Raw genomic sequence first — 22,632 nt, 5'->3', positions numbered from 1 at the left:
AGCTGCGCCCCCTGTGGCAGAGGAAAGACCACAGCCTGTCACGGAATCGCACTCGGGCCTCGTTCACACTGACACGTGCTGTCCGTGTTCTCCGCAGACCATAGGTCATGCATTACTTTGGTCGGGGATGTGGCGCAGTCTATGGGGACACAACACGGACAGGATCTGGGATTGGTCTGTTTTTCCCTGACCGCTGATAGAAGTCATGTTCAGCTGGGCAGTGTCTGTGGAATACGGATGACACACGGACCAAACGCGGATCCGTCACGGATGACACACGGATCCGTCATAGAATCAAGGTGGAGACTACAGGGAGCAGGAGCCGATCTCTCCGTGACACCGGATCCGTGTAGGACCCGCTCCTGGATGACACCGACTGTGTGAACAAGGCCTAAGACGAGGGTGTGTACACTACTGCATGCATAACTGCCGGATCCCAGCACCGCAGGATTAGCGTGGAATGTCACCATGGAGACACATAGGCGCTGTATACATAAAACGGGAGATTTTAAGCCAGAATATTTGCAAAATTGCTCAATGTGTTTCTATTACAGTTGCAATCGTTTGCAGAAGTCTACACACCCTCTGTCTGCAGCTGGAGCGCAGGCTGTATAAAGAGAAATGTGTGTCCATCCAGATCCAGCAAGCAGTGGGTGTGCGCCTCCACTCTTGGGGTCCTGCAGTCTGGCCCCTGTCGTCACGGCGATGATAAAACACACAGATCTGTACACAACTGATTTTATTTATTAGAAATGATCGTCGGCGGTTCGGTCGGGAATCTGCCTGCAGAGCGACAGCCTCGAAACACGAGCCGCGACAGCAGAAACAGCGGATAATCAAAAGAAGCAGAGAGAAGACGAGGGCACCCCGCCTGGAGCCTTACTACCCCACCGCAAGAGCACTGCTGCGTCCAGCCTCCCGGTGACGGCCCACCCCGCCGTCCGGCCTCCCGGTGACGGCCCGCCCCGCCGTCCGGCCTCCCGGTGACGGCCCGCCCCGCCGTCCGGCCTCCCGGTGACGGCCCGCCCCGCCGTCCGGCCTCCCGGTGACGGCCCACCCCGCCGTCCGGCCTCCCGGTGACGGCCCACCCCGCCTCCCGGTGACGGACCGGACCGCCCCGCCGTCCGGCCTCCCGGTGACGGCCCACCCCGCCTCCCAGTGACGGACCGCCCCGCCGTCCGGCCTCCTGGTGACGGCCCACCCCGCCGTCCGGCCTCCCGGTGACGGCCCACTCCGCCGTCCGGCCTCCCGGTGACGGCCCACCCCGCCGTCCGGCCTCCCGGTGACGGCCCACCCCGCCTCCCGGTGACGGCCCACCCCGCCTCCCAGTGACGGACCGCCCCGCCGTCCGGCCTCCTGGTGACGGCCCACCCCGCCATCCGGCCTCCCGGTGACGGCCCGCCCCGCCGTCCGGCCTCCCGGTGACGGCCCGCCCCGCCGTCCGGCCTCCCGGTGACGGCCCGCCCCGCCGTCCGGCCTCCCGGTGACGGCCCGCCCCGCCGTCCGGCCTCCCGGTGACGGCCCGCCCCCGCCGTCCGGCCTCCCGGTGACGGCCCGCCCCGCCGTCCGGCCTCCCGGTGACGGCCCGCCCCGCCTCCCGGTGACGGACCGCCCCGCCGTCCGGCCTCCTGGTGACGGCCCACCCCGCCGTCCGGCCTCCCGGTGACGGCCCACCCCGCCGTCCGGTGACAGTCTACCTCCTACTGTCACTGCTGCTGTCAGCATTTCAGCTGCCGGTAACGATGTGCATCCCGGGATTCCTGCTTTTAATAAATAGTTCTGTAAATTGTAATATTTTAGATTTGAATTGCTCACAGTTAAGATCTCTGCTTGCTGCCAATGAACGGGAGTATATTTCTATAAGTCCAGTGGCTGAAACACTTGTATCCTCTATAGACTCCAGACTGGCACACTGTAACAGACTATCAGCACAGGAGAGACGTGTGTGCCACAGAGGACGGTCTGCACTGATACACTGTAACAAGCTCATCTGATGTGAGAAATACTACGTCGGTGCAGCTGTTCATTCACTGACACCAAGCAAAGATCATGAAAATAATGAACTCAATAAAGTGTATTAAACATCATCTCTTATATAAAACCAGAAAAGTGGGAGGGTAAGTGGCCGTCAGACATCTCCGCTGCCGCTTATCTCCGGACGTCTCTGTCAAGCCCTAGAGACGGCAGCCGCCCGAAAACGGAGAATCCTGCCACGTATATGGGGCGATGACCGGAAATACACTGCATCGACGACGTCCTGGGATGGGGGTCATTCACTGCAGAAACCACTGAATTCAAAGGAAATATTCAGATTTCATCCGTGGAAGACGGCGGGGGAGGGGTAACACTGTATATGGGGGTCATTACTAATACTGCAGTATGCCGCCGCCCCCCTGAATGGATCATGTACCGCTATGGGGGTGCACCGCTCAGGACCCCAGCTGGGCTGATGGGAATATTAGGGTCTCAGGTTTACCGGACAGGGCACCCCCCGCCCCCTCCACTTCTTCCCACATTAAAGCTTCAGACGTAACAAACCTTCGTCTTCTAAACTCAAAGAAACGCGTGAAATAAAAAGTACCGCTAAAATCATGAGACAGCGCTATGTAAAGTGCGGGGGGCGGACTACGGGGATCACTGCACGCGGGACGTCTACAGCCGCCCCCAGTCTCTGCGTCATCACAAGAACTGAATACAATCAACCACGACCCGACAACGTAGCCGCCGGCTTGTTCCAGGGGACATAGAAAGCTCCGCAGCAGGCCGTCCGCGCCATCCGGACACAATCATCAGGATTTTTCTTAGTGAAGCAGACGCTTTTTTTTTTTTTTTTTAAGTATGATTTTGCGAATCTATATTTTAGGGTACGACCGCATATGGCGGTCGGCTGCGGATTTGCCACCGACTTCACCCTCTGCAAAGGGTGAACTCCATGGCAGGTAGCAATATCTGTCCGGTGGGGCTCCGACTCCCGGCACCGCTGCGCTCCGTCAGCATTCAGGCCTCTTCCTATCGGTCACATGACCTGGGCGCAGCTCAGTGAAGGGGTGAGCTGCAATATGGAGCACGGCCACTATCCCATGGACGGCGCTGTGCTTGGTGAGCTGCGAGGAGGCTGCGGCTATCTCAAACAGCTGATCGGCAGGGGTGCCGGGAATCAGACCCCAACCGATCTCATACTGTTAGCCGGCCATAAGTATGAAAAGCCCGGAGAACCCCTTTAAAATCCTCACTGCATGTCAGGCGGGAAGCCACACCCACTAACAACCCGCCAATAACGGCGCAAACGGCTGACAAACGCTGCGCACAGCAGCCACTGTTTTGGAGTAAAATGTGGCCCTAACCCTATGTGGCTCCTTATTCTTCACCACTTTCAACATCTCTGTTTGCTGTCACTGAATGGGAAGAGCAGCTGAAAATCCATCCTAACCTAGTCCAGCTCACACAGGTAATGGGCTGGGTACAATGTCTACACTGACACACTGTAACATGCTCATCAGCTGTGCGAGCGGGTCTAAGAAATGTAAACCTCACTGACAGCAAGCAGAGATCTTGAGTGAGGAATTAAAAGGCAAAGTTGATGAAGGAGTTGCAGAACCTTTCGCTGCACCGCGGGGAAGCTTTAGGTGGCGAACAACCAACTAATTCCGCCACATCCCTGGTTCCAACTGGAAATGTCACGGGGGGGGGGGGGGACGCTGGGCCGCAGGTTCCGCTGTCAGACAGGGGGTACAACCGGGCGATCCAGGCGCCATTTTTAAATGTGGCGGCATTTAGGAAAGATCTTAATAATTTAATTATTCACAAAGCAATTGAAGCGATTTCCTTGTAAGTGCCTTCAGTTCGTATCTCGAGGGCTCCGGGTGCGAGGAGCTGACATTCAGGACGGACGCGGAATACGCCCTCACGAGCCTCAGCAACCTGAAGTGTGTGATCCGCGCTCCTCCGCTACCTGCAGCTCCTAAAGTGCTAATCATAAAGAGCAACTCCGCTCCCGTGTGGATGGCGCCCACTTCATATCCCCCATATTGGTGCACGTGGCGGAGACAGACGCTGCGGGTTCTCCACAGTATCTGCAGCGCTGTACAACAAATCCCACGCACAGTGCATCGGCAGCAAGATCTGCCACCAATCCACGTGTAACACTGGCGGATTTTATTGCGGATTTGTCTCCAGAGACCCCCCCCCCCCCTCTGTAAAGCCGCACCCTAAGGGGCCGTGGACACATTTTTTTCTGCTGAATTATACCGTGGACAGCCGGCCGCCGTGTCCTTTCTGCCTCCCATTCATTTCAATGGAAGCAGCGCTAAAGATGGCGGAGCGGTGATTGAAAGCTGCGCCAAGAAGAGACTCCGGCTTTCATCCGCCACGTCCTGATCCTGAATGGGAGGCAGAAAACAATGGCGAGCATAGCCTGAGGCTCGCTGCACATTTTCAAGCAGAAAATCCGCTCAAAAGTTGCACCGTTTATCGCGGTTTTGGTGCAGATTTTCTGTTAACCCCACTGAAGTCTAAGGGGGAAAACCACTACATAAGGGGGTCATTCATCCGGACTGGCGGGCAGGTTAACCGGCTTGGTTTTCCACCTATCCTTTTGGCGACTAAGCCAGTTTCCCTTTACAGCAGTTTTGATGAATCTCCCCCTCAAGGTGCAGAAATGATGACAATTCTGGGATTTTTACATTTTCTGATCCCTTTTCTCAATAATAGTATTGTTTTTCCCTTACAGATGCTGAAAGGGTCCTGGCCCACGTTTTTGTCTGCATCCGTATGTCCGTTCCACGGCCCCCATATCCTATTCTTAGATCAGTTCTATAGAGGGCAGGATGTTCGGTTCGGCTGGTATCTGTGTTTTGCGGATCCGCAATTTGCAGACCACAAAAATGGCTACAGCCGTGAGCATGAGCCCTTGTGCAGAACACCTGGGTTTAATTAGGTGCGAAACTGGCTACATTCTATAAGGGTAGGTTCACACCACCGTGCTGCCGCCCATGTGACTGCGGCTTCGTGGTGCGGACACACTGCCTTTAAAGGCTTCTCGGTCCGTGCGCTGCAGAACACAGGACATGTCCTACCTAGCGGACTGCAGACCCATTTAGGGCAATAGGTCCACACTGGGAGGCCAGTGTTCTGTGGACACGCTGTTTGTGGTCTGCAGCGTAGACATGGCGGCCAGTGATGGTCAGTTCGCAGTGTTTGCCAGCGAACACATGCAGGCTGCCAGCTTAAGTAAGGTAGACTCACCCGTCCGCGATGCACAGGTAAGCCCTTACCTGTGCCGGGAGCCGGTCTGAAATCAAATGCAGTCACCCGGAGCAGGCAGTTCCGCTGGGGGCCTTCATCGGGCTGTTCTCGGAACTGCCTGCTCCCGGTGACTGCATTTAATTTCAGACCGGCTCCCGGCACAGGTAAGGGCTTACCTGTGCATCGCGGACGGGTGAGTCTACCTTACTAAAGATGGCAGCCGACATGTGTTCGCTGGCGAACACTGCAAACTGACCATCGCTGATGGCGGCACCACGGCTGTGTGAATGCAGTAACTGCGCTGCCAGCACCCTCACAGCAAACACCCCTGGGATACTGCGATAGCAAAAACACCAGGAGACGGTCTTTTTTGCAGGGCCACGGAACTGACTTACGGATGTGGACAGCACGCAGCGTTCTGGCCTCATCTTTTGTGGCCCTACTGAAATGAATGTGTCCGCATCCAATCCGCAAAAAATGCAGAACAAACATACGGACGTGCGGATGAGGCCTAATCCACAGGACAAACCGGTGTTCCCCTAGGATCTGACTCAGTTCGGGTCAGCAGAGCCGCGGTCGGTCCGGGAGATGCAGCTGACACGCGGGGCGTGTTTCCCAGACTGAGCGCGGTCAAGTGAATCAGCCCTAACACCGCCCCCTATGGACTGGACTGTGGAGCTCCTTAATGCCGCCTGTTCAGAGCGAGGATCTCAACCCTTCCGGCCATGTTGGGGCATATGTACGACTCGTTATTTTGGGGTCTGTATGGGCCTGATCAGCCGCACGTCGTTCGCTGGCGATCTCACATACGTGCTGGTCTGATTTAAAGCTACCTTCCTAGGCCCGGGGGGCACATGTTTGACTGCCCATCCATGAATAAACTACCAGTGTAACCAGTAAAAGCTGGAAAACCAAAACTTTTTTCTCTTCTTTTGCTAAGTGCTACTTATTCCCGCCACTAACATTAAGACATCGCAGGCGGCAAAAAAAAAAAAAAAGGCTAAAAACATATAAAAGGTGCTGCTGGGGCCTGAACTCTACGGGGGCAGCGGGTATGCAGCATTGCATAATCATTTATAAAAAGACAAAATTCATTGTGACCCAATGTCAGCCATGGTTGTCACAGAGCAGACGCCACAGACAGCTGTACGTATAGATATGTATGCCATGTCTGTCTGCACGGACGACAGGGACGACGGCGCCATGTGTCACACACAACCATTATCCTACATAAGTGCACAGGAAAAAAGCCAGAACAAAAGATAAGTAAATGAAAGGTAAGTGCTTCTCCTCTCACCATGTCAGACACTGCACTGAGTACGTGCAGAGCGGAGAGAACTGATGGCCAGTGTCTGCAGAGCATTGCACCAACAGTCTCAGAGCAATGCACTGCGGATACCGGCAACAACCACAGAGCCGAGGAAATAATCTGCCGCCCGACAGAACTTCCCATAATCCCGTGAGATCTCCCTCCTAACCACAACTTGAAATGCTCTCGTTAAAGTGCCATATATCGAATTTTTCACCTTTTTGGGGTAATAAAATCAGCATCTCCAGTGTCCCTCTAAGGGTTGAGCTCGGCAGAGACCAAACCCTGTGGCAATCAGGTCCCCGAGCACAGATGCCGTAAGGTGCTGATTGCTTTTCTTATCCCAGAATTCCAGACCCCCCATATCCGGATACAGAACGGGGAGAGAAGGAAGCCAAGCGCCAGCCTCCTGCATCACACAAGACCGGCAGAACAGCCCGCTCAGCGACTCCCAGGGTTGTACGCTCCGGTCAGGCGGCTGCTGGAAAGGCAATATGCACCGACCCCCTCCGCTGACAAGTAGCCAAAGGTCTGGCTGGTGGCGGGGTCAGGGGGAGAAGCCATCTAGGTCCTGCTCTCATTAACATTTACCAGGGAAAAGTCAGTAAAATCGTTGCTGGTGGCCGGCTGCCGGAGGGTAACCTGTCCATTTGCAGCACTGAATTGGGGAGATATCCCGGGCCGACTGCCCTGGTACTGTGCCCTGAAGGAAGGCTCAAAAGCATTCAGCTGGTACGACTGGTGGACAGCCTGAGATTCAGTCTTCTTCTGTCCAGTCACTTGCTCTATAAAATCCTGTGTCGAAGAGGAGGACGCGGGGGAGGTGTGACTACCATCATCCGCCGTAAAGCTGAAGGCGCTCTGGGAGTCAGTCACAATGAGGCCGAAGTGAGATTTGTCGGGGGACACTCTGAGGGGGGCGCTCAGACCCGCTCGGAAAGTGCTGATGGGTAGTGTGGCATAGATGTGTTTGTCCAGTGGGGGGAAGGTGGTTGTGCTGGGGAGACCCTGGCTGTCAGTGACAAAGTTAAGGCTTGTGTTGCTCAGATAGGCATCGTTCTGGCTAGTCCGTTCCAACGCCTGTTGCAAAAATTTAGAATACTCCTGCAACATGCTGGCCTTGTCAGACTGTGGGACCTGGGCGGACACCCCCAAAGTCTCTGGCTGGCTGGATTCCCCCACCTCGGAAGAGTTTATGGAAATACTGGAAGTGACCTCAGTATCTCCTACACTGAAAGAGATCTCATGCTGGCCGTTGGCTTTGTGCGAGTAGTGGTCCAGCAGCGTCTGTAACACCTCGTCTGGAATCACATTCTTATCGTGGTTTGTTTTAAGGTCCACACTCAATGCCTGCGGATCTAGAAGGGCAGCCGTGCCGCTTTCATCTATGACACTGGCCACTGCTGCCTGAGTGGCAGATGGCTGAGAGGCCATGGTGCCCACATTCAGAGCGTACTCCCTGCTGTTATTTGTGCTGGCGGCCAGCAGATAGCGCTTTTTCTTGGAGAACTGCATGGCCTCGTCATAGCTGACGCTGCTATTGGCTGGTTTGGTGCTTCCTTCCTGGAGAGGATCGTTGTGATCCATGTCGGAATTGCTTCCCGAGTCCAGCAGCGCCTGCTTATCCACAAGTTCAAACGTGTACTTTGCCACTTTGCCATCATCAAAAGTGGACAGGGCTGCCAGGGCCGGGCCCTGCTCCAGCGCATGCTTCATGCTCTTCTTGCTGTTTACTTTCTTAATCAGCAGCTTTGGAGGACTGACCTCAGACACAGGTTCCTGTAAGTGCAAGTCACTGACGGAGGGGTGCGGCAGCTCCACCGCATACTCTGCCACCATGAACTCATCCTTCACTTTGGTGCTGTCGGGGAAGAGGGGCAGGAAGTCGCTCTTCTCCTTCTTTTGCTCCACTTTCTCCATAGGGTTCTCCTTCTCAATCATTCCTAAGACCTTCATCTTATCCACCCTCTGCTTCTTCTTGGGTAAAGCTCCATCTTTACTCACAGCAGTGAAGCAGATGTCGCCGTCGGGGAGTAAGAGGGGGGATTTGCTGGAGCTTTTCCCTGATTTTCTCTCTCGGTTCTCATGGCACATGCGCTTGTGTTTCAGTACACGATCGGTCCTGGAGAAGTACTGGAAGAAGAGGATATAAAGATGCGGTTAGCACACACTCATCATACATGGAAACATACCGCACACCCCGGCTGCATCAAAACGAGCAGACCTGACTTCAGCAAGTTGGCTGTATGATGAAATTCATGTCATTTTATGTAACCCTCTATGGCTTCAGCCCAAAAAGAAACTGTTCAATATACACTACTCCCAAAATGTTTGTGATATTTGGTTTGTGGGTGAAATTTCAGGATGAACTTAATGTCACCTTCTCTAACCTTCTGGATGCACACGTCCAACTCTTCAATGTTTCAGGACTTTTTGCACAACTTGCTGTTCTAACGGCAAAATTCACACCAGGTGTTTGATCCATGAATCGTCCAATACATTTCCTGGTTCAATTAGAATTGGTATTAAACCGTCCTCCTCATCACGCTGCTCACATTCTGACATCATGAGACCAAGACGACACCTAACAATTGATCAGCAGTACCTCATCATTGTGAGGCTTCAAGCAGGATGTTCTCAGATGGAAGTGGCCCCTGAGCTTAGATTGTCACAGAGAGTCATCAGCAGGTTGTATCAGAGATACAGAGACTGGAAGAGTCACAGAAAGGCAGAGAAGTGGACGTCCTTTGGCCAGATCCCACACTGATGACCGCTTCATTGTGAGCAATGCCCTGCAGAAGCGGATGATGAATGCCACACAACTCCAGACACAGGGAGGTGAGAGGCACCAAGTGTCACGTCAGACCATCGGAAACCGCTTATATCAGCGTGGTCTGCGTGCTAGACAACCTGCAAGGTACCTGACCGCACCACCAGGCACAGGCGTCATTGTCCTGCATGGGCAAAGGAACATTTACGCTGGACGAGGGACCAGTGGCCTCAGTGCTGTTCACTGATGAAAGTCGATTCACACTGAGCAGAGATGATGGCCGCCAACCATGTTGGAGACGTCAAGGAGAGCGCTCTGCATCATCCACTGTGGTCACCGGACGAGCCTTTGGTGGTGTCACAGTGCGGGCCGGTGCGTCTAGTCCAGTGTTGGCGAACCTATGGCACGGGTGCCAGAGGTGGCACTCAGAGCCCTCTCTGTGGGCACCCACAGCCTGGAAAAAGTCTATGGTGTACCAATATGCCTTAGACTTTTCCTGCCATTTATCAGTGCAGGACGCACTGTGAATGGCACAGGAAGCGCATTGAATGTAGGCAGGGTGTTATAGATAAATGATAAAGTACATGGTAGATATACTATATTGGACTGTTGTATTCAGGGTAAATTGCCGTGTTGGCACTTTACGATAAATAAGTGGGTTTTGGGTTACAGTTTGGGCACTCGGTCTTAAAAAGGTTCACCATCACTGGTCTAGTCCGTACAGACCTGCCCTACACTGTGTGACTGGTCCAGTGACAGCCCAGACTACCTGAAGACCATCATTACTCCAGTCATTGTGCCTCTGCAGGAACAGCACCGGCCTAATGTCATCTTCATGGAGGACAATCCTCCAGCTCATCAAGGTCCATCATTAGGGAACAGCTGTGACTGGGGGACCTCACATGGAGCGGCTTGTACTTTCTCCAGACCTGAATAACATGGAAAACCTCTGGGATCAGCTGAGTCGCTGTGTAGAGGCTTGTAAACTCTGTACCTCAGAACCTCAATGACCTGAGGGCTGCCCTTCAGGAAGAGTGGGATGCCATGCCTCAGCAGACAATAAGGCGAGTTGTGAACAGCAGGAGACGTCGTTGTCAGCCAATTGATGCTCAAGGCCACATGGCAAGTTCCTGAGACGCTGACATTTTGTGGCGGCATAACCAGCACTGGGGTCGTGAGACTCTAAATTTTGGGGCAGTATACCCAGCACTGGGGTCGGTGAGACTCTGACATCTTGTGGCGGTATACCCAGCGCTGGGGTCGGTGAGACGCTGACATCTTGTGGCGGTATACCCAGCACTGGGGTCGGTGAGACGCTGACATCTTGTGGCGGTATACCCAGCGCTGGGGTCGGTGAGACGCTGACATCTTGTGGCGGTATACCCAGCACTGGGGTCGGTGAGATACTGACATCTTGTGGCGGTATACCCAGCACTGGGGTAGGTGAGGCACTGACATTTTGTGGCGGTATACCCAGCACTGGGGTCGGTGAGACACTGACATCTTGTGGCGGTATAGCCAGCACTGGGGTCGGTGAGACGCTGACATCTTGTGGCGGTATACCCAGCACTGGGGTCAGTGAGACACTGACATCTTGTGGCGGTATACCGAGCACTGGGGTCGGTGAGACACTGACATCTTGTGGCGGTATACCCAGCACTAGGGTCAGTGAGACACTGACATTTTGTGGTGGTATACCGAGCATTGGGGTCGGTGAGACACTGACATTTTGTGGCGGTATACCCAGCACTGGGGTGGGTGAGGCGCTGACATCTTGTGGCGGTATACCCAGCACTGGGGTCGGTGAGGCGCTGACATCTTGTGGCGGTATACCCAGCACTGGGGTCAGTGAGACGCTGACATCTTGTGGCGGTATACCCAGCACTGGGGTCGGTGAGACGCTGACATCTTGTGGCGGTATACCCAGCACTGGGGTCGGTGAGACGCTGACATTTTGTGGCGGTATACCCAGCACTGGGGTCGGTGAGACACTGACATCTTGTGGCGGTATACCCAGCACTGGGGTCGGTGAGACACTGACATCTTGTGGCGGTATACCCAGCACTGGGGTCGGTGAGACACTGACATCTTGTGGCGGTATACCCAGCACTGGGGTCGGTGAGACACTGACATCTTGTGGCGGTATACCCAGCACTGGGGTCGGTGAGACGCTGACATCTTGTGGCGGTATACCCAGCACTGGGGTCGGTGAGACACTGACATCTTGTGGCGGTATACCCAGCACTGGGGTCGGTGAGACACTGACATCTTGTGGCGGTATACCCAGCACTGGGGTCGGTGAGACACTGACATCTTGTGGCGGTATACCCAGCACTGGGGTCGGTGAGGCGCTGACATCTTGTGGCGGTATACCCAGCACTGGGGTCGGTGAGACACTGACATCTTGTGGCGGTATACCCAGCACTGGGGTCGGTGAGGCGCTGACATCTTGTGGCGGTATACCCAGCACTGGGGTCGGTGAGACACTGACATCTTGTGGCGGTATACCCAGCACTGGGGTCGGCTTCTGAGATGAGGAAATCACCATCGCTGCTTCTACCTAATACCCGACCGTTATCATCTAATATCACTGGCGCCGGAACGTCTGACGTTTTCCATAAATTTTACCCAAAAGCCAAATATCCCTAATTTTGAGTAGTGTATATTAACCTGGCGGCACTATTGTGGTCATGGCCCCGCAGTAGTATTACACACCTGCAGGCAGTATTCGCACTGGTACGGCTTCTCTCCACTGTGCGTCCTCTTGTGTCTTTCCATGTGGTATTTCTGAATAAAGCGCATTCCGCACTCATCACAATGGAAAGGCTTTTCTCCTGTAAAATATACTTTTCGTCAGTGACATAAACCTCCGAGGCTTCACACATTGCACCTCACTACAGATCCGGTGCCAATTAGGAGACGGCAGAACATACAACCACCCGGGCCCGGTAAAGACGCGGGGACTCACCCGTGTGGATCTTCTCGTGTCTCTGCAGCAGATACTTCTGAATGAAGCGCATATCGCACTGACTGCACTGAAACGGCTTCTCTCCTACAACACAACGTCACACAAGCGTTACCGTAGATTTCTGGCTTCATTTGCACCAGAAAACGGGTGTAAATAAAGATGACTTTGTCTCCGCTGTTGGCCACGCCCCCTTTTGGAAAAGTGGCGAGGGCAGTGTAAAAAGAGGCACTTACCCAAAAAACTCGCAAAAACAGCTTGGGACTTTTTAAAGCCACTTTTCTGGCACAAGAGAGATAAGTCTTCCCCGTAATGCTCTTTGTTAGTGGCCGCACCAGCCATCTACTAAACAAGTGCGCAGCGGGCGCGTGCTCTGCTCAGCCGCTGCATTTAGGGGGAGATTTATCATCTCCTTTGTGCCAGAAAAGTGGCTTTGAAAAGCTGCAAGCTGTGCCCGTGCAACTTTATATTAAGATGTCGCAGATTCGAGCTGTGGTAGATTTCTGTTTAGACGCCTGCGCTGCCAGAGGATCTTCCGGCTCCACCTCATAAATGTGAAGCATCCTCCGGCAGCGCAGGGGACAACACGACCTGCGCAGAAAGCGTCTGTCTTTATGATTCCCCCTCAGTTTTTGCTGTACAAGGGAGCAGGATGGAGTGTCAGCCTGTGAGGCGAGGGCAGACTGCGCCGCTTACCTCTCCAGAGGCAGAAAAACGGATTGGCCCCTGAAAGGGATAATACTAAGCTGGGCTCAGCATCCGGCCTCATTAACTAAGCCGAGCTCAGCTTCGTATAGTGATTCAGTCATTTATGTGAATGAACGAATGACGCTAGAGGCGAGATGAGGTACGTCAAAAAGACCTCCGCAGAGGCCATACATTTTACAGTAGGACAGAGCCAATATTCTTAACAAAGTTTTTAAAACAATCAGGTTCAGATACAGCAATCAGAACTTGAGTCACTCAACCCTAGTCAGGACATAAGTCTTCACACCCTTTACTTAGGACATAAGTCTTCAGCCCATTTACTCAGAACATAAGTCTTATGTCCCGAGTAAAGGGGCCGAGGACTTATGTCCCGCGTAAAGGGGCCGAGGACTTATGTCCCGTGTAAAGGGGCCGAGGACTTATGTCCCGAGTAAAGGGGCCGAGGACTTATGTCCCGAGTAAAGGGGCCGAGGACCTATGTCCCGAGTAAAGGGGCCGAGGACTTATGTCCCGAGTAAAGGGGCCGAGGACTTATGTCCCGAGTAAAGGGGCCGAGGACTTATGTCCCGAGTAAAGGGGCCGAGGACTTATGTCCCGAGTAAAGGGGCCGAGGACTTATGTCCCGAGTAAAGGGGCCGAGGACTTATGTCCCGAGTAAAGGGGCCGAGGACTTATGTCCCGAGTAAAGGGGCCGAGGACTTATGTCCCGAGTAAAGGGGCCGAGGACTTATGTCCCGAGTAAAGGGGCCGAGGACCTATGTCCCGAGTAAAGGGGCCGAGGACTTATGTCCCGAGTAAAGGGGCCGAGGACTTATGTCCCGAGTAAAGGGGCCGAGGACTTATGTCCCGAGTAAAGGGGCCGAGGACTTATGTCCCGCGTAAAGGGGCCGAGGACTTATGTCCCGAGTAAAGGGGCCGAGGACTTATGTCCCGAATAAAGGGGCCGAGGACTTATGTCCCGCGTAAAGGGGCCGAGGACTTATGTCCCGCGTAAAGGGGCCGAGGACTTATGTCCCGCGTAAAGGGGCCGAGGACTTATGTCCCGCGTAAAGGGGCCGAGGACTTATGTCCCGAGTAAAGGGGCCGAGGACTTATGTCCCGAGTAAAGGGGCCGAGGACTTATGTCCCGAGTAAAGGGGCCGAGGACTTATGTCCCGAGTAAAGGGGCCGAGGACTTATGTCCCGAGTAAAGGGGCCGAGGACTTATGTCCCGAGTAAAGGGGCCGAGGACTTATGTCCCGCGTAAAGGGGCCGAGGACTTATGTCCCGAGTAAAGGGGCCGAGGACTTATGTCCCGAGTAAAGGGGCCGAGGACTTATGTCCCGAGTAAAGGGGCCGAGGACTTATGTCCCGAATAAAGGGGCCGAGGACTTAAGTCCCGCGTAAAGGGGCCGAGGACTTATGTCCCGCGTAAAGGGGCCGAGGACTTATGTCCCGAGTAAAGGGGCCGAGGACTTATGTCCCGAGTAAAGGGGCCGAGGACTTATATCCCGAGTAAAGGGGCCGAAGACTTATGTCCCGAGTAAAGGGGCCGAGGACTTATGTCCCGAGTAAAGGGGCCGAGGACTTATGTCCCGAGTAAAGGGGCCGAAGACCTATGTCCTGAGTAAAGGGGCCGAGGACTTATGTCCCGAGTAAAGGGGCCGAGGACTTATATCCCGAGTAAAGGGGCCGAAGACTTATGTCCCGAGTAAAGGGGCCGAGGACTTATGTCCCGAGTAAAGGGGCCGAGGACTTATGTCCCGAATAAAGGGGCCGAGGACTTAAGTCCCGCGTAAAGGGGCCGAGGACTTATGTCCCGAGTAAAGGGGCCGAGGACTTATGTCCCGAGTAAAGGGGCCGAGGACTTATGTCCCGAGTAAAGGGGCCGAGGACTTATATCCCGAGTAAAGGGGCCGAAGACTTATGTCCCGAGTAAAGGGGCCGAGGACTTATGTCCCGAGTAAAGGGGCCGAGGACTTATGTCCCGAGTAAAGGGGCCGAAGACCTATGTCCTGAGTAAAGGGGCCGAGGACTTATGTCCCGAGTAAAGGGGCCGAGGACTTATATCCCGAGTAAAGGGGCCGAAGACTTATGTCCCGAGTAAAGGGGCCGAAGACTTATATCCCGAGTAAAGGGGCCGAAGACTTATGTTCTCACCTTCTGTTCCCCCTTTCTCATTATGGGGGAACTGATAGCACAAGTCGCGAGAGAACAGAATGTGAGGACAGTGAGGGGTGTGAGGACTTTGCCAATGAAGTGTATGTGCTGCAGGGCGGTGTATGTGCTGAATGAGGGACTGCTCACATGCCCCCCCTATCTGCAGGGCGGTGTATGTGCCCTATACATGACTGGCTCATTCTATGGCAGCTGTCTGTACTCGAGGAGGGGTCGTGCTGTAAGTTCTGTGTCGATGTGGGGGACATGAGGCCCCCCTCCCGTATGACTCTGTACAGGACCCTTGCAGGATGCTGCACCGCACTGTTACCTGTGTGGATGAAGACGTGTCTCTGCAGGTGATAGTTGGTTCTGAAGGCCGCGTTGCAGTGCTCGCACACATGACACTTGGGGATCTTCAGACCCAGCGAGCCGTCCTCATTAATGGTGAGGATCTGAAATGCACACAACATTCTGTGGTAACATGCAGCGCAGCAGCTGGACGCTGCATCTACTCTGCGCACAACCGCCTAGGGCTGAAACGATTATTCGAATAACTCGATTAAATCGAGTCAAAAAATTCATCGATGCAGTTTCCCTGCATCGAGGAATCGTTCAGATCACGTGATCACGGAGCGGGAGTGAAATTAAGCGTCTCACTCACCGCTTCCGTGTCCTCCGGAGCCAGAGAGGCAGGACTGAGCCGGCCGGCACAGCGGAGGGAGGAGGAGGGAGTCCCTCCCTCCCCACTGTGCGCGGCTGCCGCTGAAGACCAAGTAGGAGGAGGAGGGGAGGGACTGAGGAGGAGGGACTGAGGAGGAGGGGAGGGGAGGGACTGTGGCCACTGCGCCACCAATGAATGTGCCGGCCATATCCCACAGGGTCCCCCTCCTCCCCCCCCATCATTGGTGGCAGTGGCAGTTCCGATCGGAGCCCCAGCAGTGTAATGCTGGGGCTCCGATCGGTTACCATGGGAGCCAGGACGCTGCTTAAGTCCTGGCTGCCATGGTATGTTAGTAGTGAGCAGAGAGCAGCGCATTATACTCACGTGCGCTGTGGCGGACGGTCGCTCCTTCTTCTGTCTGTGCGGCGGATTGCTAATGCTTACAGCATTAGCAATGCGCCGCACAGACCTATGAGAAGAAGAAGCGAACGGCGGCCACAGCGCACGTGAGTATAATGCGCTGCTCTCTGCTCACTACTAACATACCATGGCAGCCAGGACTTAAGCAGCGTCCTGGCTCCCATGGTAACCGATCGGAGCCCCAGCATTACACTGCTGGGGCTCCGATCGGAACTGAAACTGCCACCAATGATTAATACTGGGGAGGGAGGGAGGGGGGGTTGCGTTACCAGAGGGGGCAGATCAGAGGCTGGGGGGAGGGAGATCAGAGGCTGGGGGGAGGGGGGAGGCAGATCAGAGGCTGGGGGGAGGGGGGAGGCAGATCAGAGGCTGGGGGGAGGGAGATCAGAGGCTGGGGGGAGGGGGGAGGCAGATCAGAGGCTGGGGGGAGGGAGATCAGAGGCTGGGGGGGGGGGAGCCAGATCAGAGGCTGGGGGTGGGCCAGATCAGAGGCTGGGGGGGGGGGGAGCCAGATCAGAGGCTGGGGGCAAGCAGATCAGAGGCTGGGGGGAGGCAGATGGAGAGAGAGTGGTTAATGGAGGCTGCAAGCACCACCTTGGCATTAGGCATGTATAAAGTTATTAACCCCTTCAAACCAATAACTTTATACATACCTAATTACGTACGTTATTTTAAGTAGCTTTTTCTTATTAGATTACTCGATTACAAAAATATTCGTTTACTGCAGCCCTACAACCGCCCCTGCTATACCTTGGCTGGGGATCTCTGCTTCCTTTTTTTCTTCTTCTGAAGGTCGAACGGCTCTGGGAGCTGCTTGTTCTCGGTCTGCATTTCCTCTGTGAATTTGATCTCTTGTTTCACCTGAACCTGTAGTGAGAAAGCGGCCATATCTATGAGCCCCGGCGCTGCGCTCTGCACGCCTCTATCTATGAGCCCCGGCGCTGCGCTCTGCACGCCTCTATCTATGAGACCCTGCACTGCGCTCCGCACGCCTCTATCTATGAGCCCCGGCGCTGCGCTCTGCACGCCTCTATCTATGAGACCCTGCACTGCGCTCCGCACGCCTCTATCTATGAGACCCGGCGCTGCGCTCCGCACGCCTCTATCTGAGACCCGGCGCTGCGCTCTGCACGCCTCTATCTATGAGACCCTGCACTGCGCTCCGCACGCCTCTATCTATGAGACCCGGCGCTGCGCTCCGCACGCCTCTATCTGAGACCCGGCGCTGCGCTCTGCACGCCTCTATCTATGAGACCCTGCACTGCGCTCCGCACGCCTCTATCTATGAGACCCGGCGCTGCGCTCCGCACGCCTCTATCTGAGACCCGGCGCTGCGCTCTGCACGCCTCTATCTATGAGACCCTGCACTGCGCTCCGCACGCCTCTATCTATGAGACCCGGCGCTGCGCTCCGCACGCCTCTATCTGAGACCCGGCGCTGCGCTCTGCACGCCTCTATCTATGAGACCCTGCACTGCGCTCCGCACGCCTCTATCTATGAGACCCGGCGCTGCGCTCTGCACGCCTCTATCTATGAGACCCGGCGCTGCGCCTGCACGCCTCTATATATGAGACCCGGCGCTGCGCTCTGCACGCCTCTATCTATGAGACCCGGCGCTGCGCTCTGCACGCCTCTATCTATGAGACCCTGCACTGCGCTCCGCACGCCTCTATCTATGAGACCCGGCGCTGCGCTCCGCACGCCTCTATCTGAGACCCGGCGCTGCGCTCCGCACGCCTCTATCTATGAGACCCGGCGCTGCGCTCCGCACGCCTCTATCTATGAGACCCTGCACTGCGCTCCGCACGCCTCTATCTATGAGACCCTGCACTGCGCTCCGCACGCCTCTATCTATGAGACCCGGCGCTGCGCTCTGCACGTCTCTATCTATGAGACCCGGCGCTGTGCCTGCACGCCTCTATATATGAGACCCGGCGCTGCGCTCTGCACGTCTCTATCTATGAGACCCGGTGCTGCGCTCCGCACGCCTCTATCTATGAGCCCCGGTGCTGCGCTCCGCACGCCTCTATCTATGAGCCCCGGCGCTGCGCTCCGCACGCCTCTATCTCTGAGACCCGGCGCTGCGCTCCGCACGCCTCTATCTATGAGACCCGGCGCTGCGCTCCGCACGCCTCTATCTGAGACCCGGCGCTGCGCTCTGCACGCCTCTATCTATGAGACCCTGCACTGCGCTCCGCACGCCTCTATCTATGAGACCCGGCGCTGCGCTCCGCACGCCTCTATCTGAGACCCAGCGCTGCGCTCTGCACGCCTCTATCTATGAGACCCGGCGCTGCGCTCCGCACGCCTCTATCTATGAGACCCTGCACTGCGCTCCGCACGCCTCTATCTATGAGACCCGGCGCTGCGCTCTGCACGCCTCTATCTATGAGACCCGGCGCTGCGCTCTGCACGCCTCTATCTATGAGACCCGGCGCTGCGCCTGCACGCCTCTATATATCAGACCCGGCGCTGCGCTCTGCACGCCTCTATCTATGAGCCCCGGCGCTGCGCCTGCACGCCTCTATATATCAGACCCGGCGCTGCGCTCTGCACGCCTCTATCTATGAGCCCCGGCGCTGCGCTCTGCACGCCTCTATCTCTGAGACCCGGCGCTGCGCTCCGCACGCCTCTATCTATGAGACCCGGCGCTGCGCTCTGCACGCCTCTATCTATGAGACCCGGCGCTGCGCTCTGCACGCCTCTATCTATGAGACCCGGCGCTGCGCCTGCACGCCTCTATCTATGAGACCCGGCGCTGCGCTCTGCACGCCTCTATCTATGAGACCCGGCGCTGCGCTCTGCACGCCTCTATCTATGAGACCCGGCGCTGCGCCTGCACGCCTCTATATATCAGACCCGGCGCTGCGCTCTGCACGCCTCTATCTATGAGCCCCGGCGCTGCGCTCTGCACGCCTCTATCTCTGAGACCCGGCGCTGCGCTCCGCACGCCTCTATCTATGAGACCCGGCGCTGCGCTCCGCACGCCTCTATCTATGAGACCCGGCGCTGCGCTCCGCACGCCTCTATCTATGAGACCCGGCGCTGCGCTCTGCACGCCTCTATCTCTGAGACCCGGCGCTGCGCTCTGCACGCCTCTATCTCTGAGACCCGGCGCTGCGCTCTGCACGCCTCTATCTATGAGACCCGGCGCTGCGCTCTGCACGCCTCTATCTATGAGACCCTGCGCTGCGCTCCGCACGCCTCTATCTATGAGACCCGGCGCTGCGCTCTGCACGCCTCTATCTATGAGACCCGGCGCTGCGCTCTGCACGCCTCTATCTATGAGACCCGGCGCTGCGCCTGCACGCCTCTATATATGAGACCCGGCGCTGCGCTCTGCACGCCTCTATCTATGAGCCCCGGCGCTGCGCTCTGCACGCCTCTATCTCTGAGACCCGGCGCTGCGCTCTGCACGCCTCTATCTATGAGACCCGGCGCTGCGCTCCGCACGCCTCTATCTATGAGACCCGGCGCTGCGCTCCGCACGCCTCTATCTATGAGACCCGGCGCTGCGCTCTGCACGCCTCTATCTCTGAGACCCGGCGCTGCGCTCTGCACGCCTCTATCTCTGAGACCCGGCGCTGCGCTCTGCACGCCTCTATCTATGAGACCCGGCGCTGCGCTCTGCACGCCTCTATCTATGAGACCCGGCGCTGCGCTCTGCTGTTAAACCTCCTCATACACACCTCAGCTGCTTCAGAACCTCCTAATACACACCTCAGCTGTTTGAAGAACCTCCTCATACACACCTCAGCTGCTGAAGAACCTCCTCATACACACCTCAGCTGCTGCAGAACCTCCTCATACACACCTCAGCTGCTGCAGAACCTCCTCATACACACCTCAGCTGCTGCAGAACCTCCTCATACACACCTCAGCTGCTGCAGAACCTCCTCATACACACCTCACCTGTTTGAAGAACCTCCTCATACACACCTCAGCTGCTGCAGAACCTCCTCATACACACCTCAGCTGCTGTAGAACCTCCTCATACACACCTCAGCTGCTGCAGAACCTTCTCATACACACCTCAGCTGCTGCAGCACCTCCTCATCAAACACACCTCACCTGTTTGAAGAACCTCCTCATACACACCTCAGCTGCTGCAGAACCTCCTAACACACCTCAGCTGCTGCAGAACCTCCTCATACACACCTCAGCTGCTGCAGAACCTCCTCATACACACCTCAGCTGCTGCAGAACCTCCTCATACACACCTCAGCTGCTGCAGAACCTCCTCATACACACCTCAGCTGCTGCAGAACCTCCTCATACACACCTCAGCTGCTGCAGAACCTCCTCATACACACCTCAGCTGCTGCAGAACCTCCTCATACACACCTCAGCTGCTGCAGAACCTCCTCATACACACCTCAGCTGCTGCAGAACCTCCTCATACACACCTCAGCTGCTGCAGAACCTCCTCATACACACCTCAGCTGCTTCAGAACCTCCTCATACACACCTCAGCTGCTGCAGAACCTCCTCATACACACCTCAGCTGCTGCAGAACATCCATTTAGACACCTCAGCTGCTGCAGAACCTCCTCATACACACCTCAGCTGCTGCAGAACCTCCTCATACACACCTCAGCTGCTGCAGAACCTCCTCATACACACCTCAGCTGCTGCAGAACCTCCTCATACACACCTCAGCTGCTGCAGAACCTCCTCATACACACCTCAGCTGCTGCAGAACATCCATTTACACACCTCAGCTGCTGCAGAACCTCCTCATACACACCTCAGCTGCTGCAGAACCTCCTCATACACACCTCAGCTGCTGCAGAACATCCATTTACACACCTCAGCTGCTGCAGAACCTCCTCATACACACCTCAGCTGCCGCAGAACATCCATTTACACATTCTCCCACATGTAACACAATTCTTACTTATGGCATGAAACCTAAACGCCAGCCGAATGGCCAGAGAAAGGAAAGTTGTGGAGATGCGTTACTGAGGGTCCTTACTGACCGTGTACTGGAATCCTGGGGGCAGCAACCTCTCCTGGGAGTCCACGTCCTCGTCATTTTTCACAGTCTCCTCCTGTACCATCAGCTCATCTTGTGACATCATCTCCTCGCGTCCTGATAAAGCTGCACCCCCGTCTGTCCGTGCGGTGGAGGAGGGCAGCTCAGCTTCCCCTATTCCTGGCAGACCCCTGGAGGGACACTGCAGGACACTCGTGTGGCCACATTTAAGAAAACCATCGATGCTGCCATTTCCAATGTTCATAATTCACATGGAGGCCTGAAGAAAAAATGTGGAAACCGGAATGAGATATCCAGAAGACTGGGCGTTCTGACACACGTATACCCCGCACGCTCCTCCTCTGACACACGTATACCCCGCACGCTCCTCCTCTGACACACGTATACCCCGCACGCTCCTCCTCTGACACACGTATACACTGGCACCCTAGTGTAGTGGGACTTTTCCATAGTCTTTCAGGGCTGCGGTAGACCCACCGGCGAGTCTCCTGATCTGACATGGGACTACCTCTGCTATATGTCAGAATCAAGTGCAGACGTCAGAGGTGCATTATTCCCACCTATAGTGTTACCCTGCGACCCTCATGCTACTGATCCCGCAGCCAGAGGGTATATTCACATTTGCAGGTTTTTTATTTTATACAAAAGCAGGTGTGGACAGTAAAAGGGCTCTTATGGAGATCACAGCTCTCATATGCATGTGATCAGTGGGTGCAGGCTGCAGGGCCCCACATGCAGGAGGTCCTGGGCCCCTGGGATTCAAGGGAAGCGCCGCAGTGCAGTTTTCACCACGATCTTCTGATCTGTGACGTGACCAAGAGACGACTTTGGAGCTCACATTCAGGTCAATGGAAAGTGCTGCAGATAATCCTGGCGAATATGATGCATTAACGCCATATAGGTCTGGGCCGGGGCCCATGAGACATGTCAGTCTGGGGCCCGGGAGTCTGGCCAGGACACTAAGAATGGTGGACGGTCTCCAACTCAGCAGAAGACAGGGAGCTGTATTTTCTGTCACTGAATAATGGGAACATCTGAGAGCAATGTCAGCACCGTTCACATGTCCACTGATCGTCATACAGGAACAGAGCCACGGTGGACGGTATATAATATATACTGCCCCTCTGTATACTGCGCACCTCTATACTGCCCCTCTGTATGCTGCGCACCTCTATACTGCCCCTCTGTATGCTGCGCACCTCTATACTGCCCCTCTGTATACTGCGCACCTCTATACTGCCCCTCTGTATGCTGCGCACCTCTATACTGCCCCTCTGTATACTGCGCACCTCTATACTGCCCCTCTGTATACTGCGCACCTCCATACTGCCCCTCTGTATACTGCGCACCTCCATACTGCCCATCTGTACACTGCACACCTCTATACTGCCCCTCTGTATGCTGCGCACCTCTATACTGC

At 55.6% G+C, this 22,632-nt stretch overlaps 1 protein-coding gene across 1 annotated transcript in view; it reads right to left on the bottom strand.

Annotated features, from left to right (window-relative positions):
* Positions 1 to 5,426: 5,426 nt before the first annotated feature.
* The window catches only part of ZNF148 (zinc finger protein 148), a 38,140-nt gene continuing 20,934 nt past the window's right edge, over positions 5,427 to 22,632 (bottom strand). The window contains exons 2-7 of the mRNA XM_044296139.1: positions 21,196 to 21,471; positions 16,967 to 17,083; positions 15,464 to 15,587; positions 12,292 to 12,375; positions 12,039 to 12,157; positions 5,427 to 8,686 (exon numbers count right to left, since the gene is read on the bottom strand). Coding sequence (XP_044152074.1) covers positions 7,118 to 8,686; positions 12,039 to 12,157; positions 12,292 to 12,375; positions 15,464 to 15,587; positions 16,967 to 17,083; positions 21,196 to 21,456 — 2,274 coding nt within the window. The 5' untranslated portion in view covers positions 21,457 to 21,471 and the 3' untranslated portion in view covers positions 5,427 to 7,117. The remainder of the gene's footprint in view (positions 8,687 to 12,038; positions 12,158 to 12,291; positions 12,376 to 15,463; positions 15,588 to 16,966; positions 17,084 to 21,195; positions 21,472 to 22,632) is intronic.

This window comes from Bufo gargarizans, chromosome 6 (genome assembly GCF_014858855.1).
Source record: "Bufo gargarizans isolate SCDJY-AF-19 chromosome 6, ASM1485885v1, whole genome shotgun sequence".
NCBI lineage: Eukaryota > Metazoa > Chordata > Amphibia > Anura > Bufonidae > Bufo > Bufo gargarizans.
This window is presented reverse-complemented; position numbering and strand designations above follow the sequence as displayed.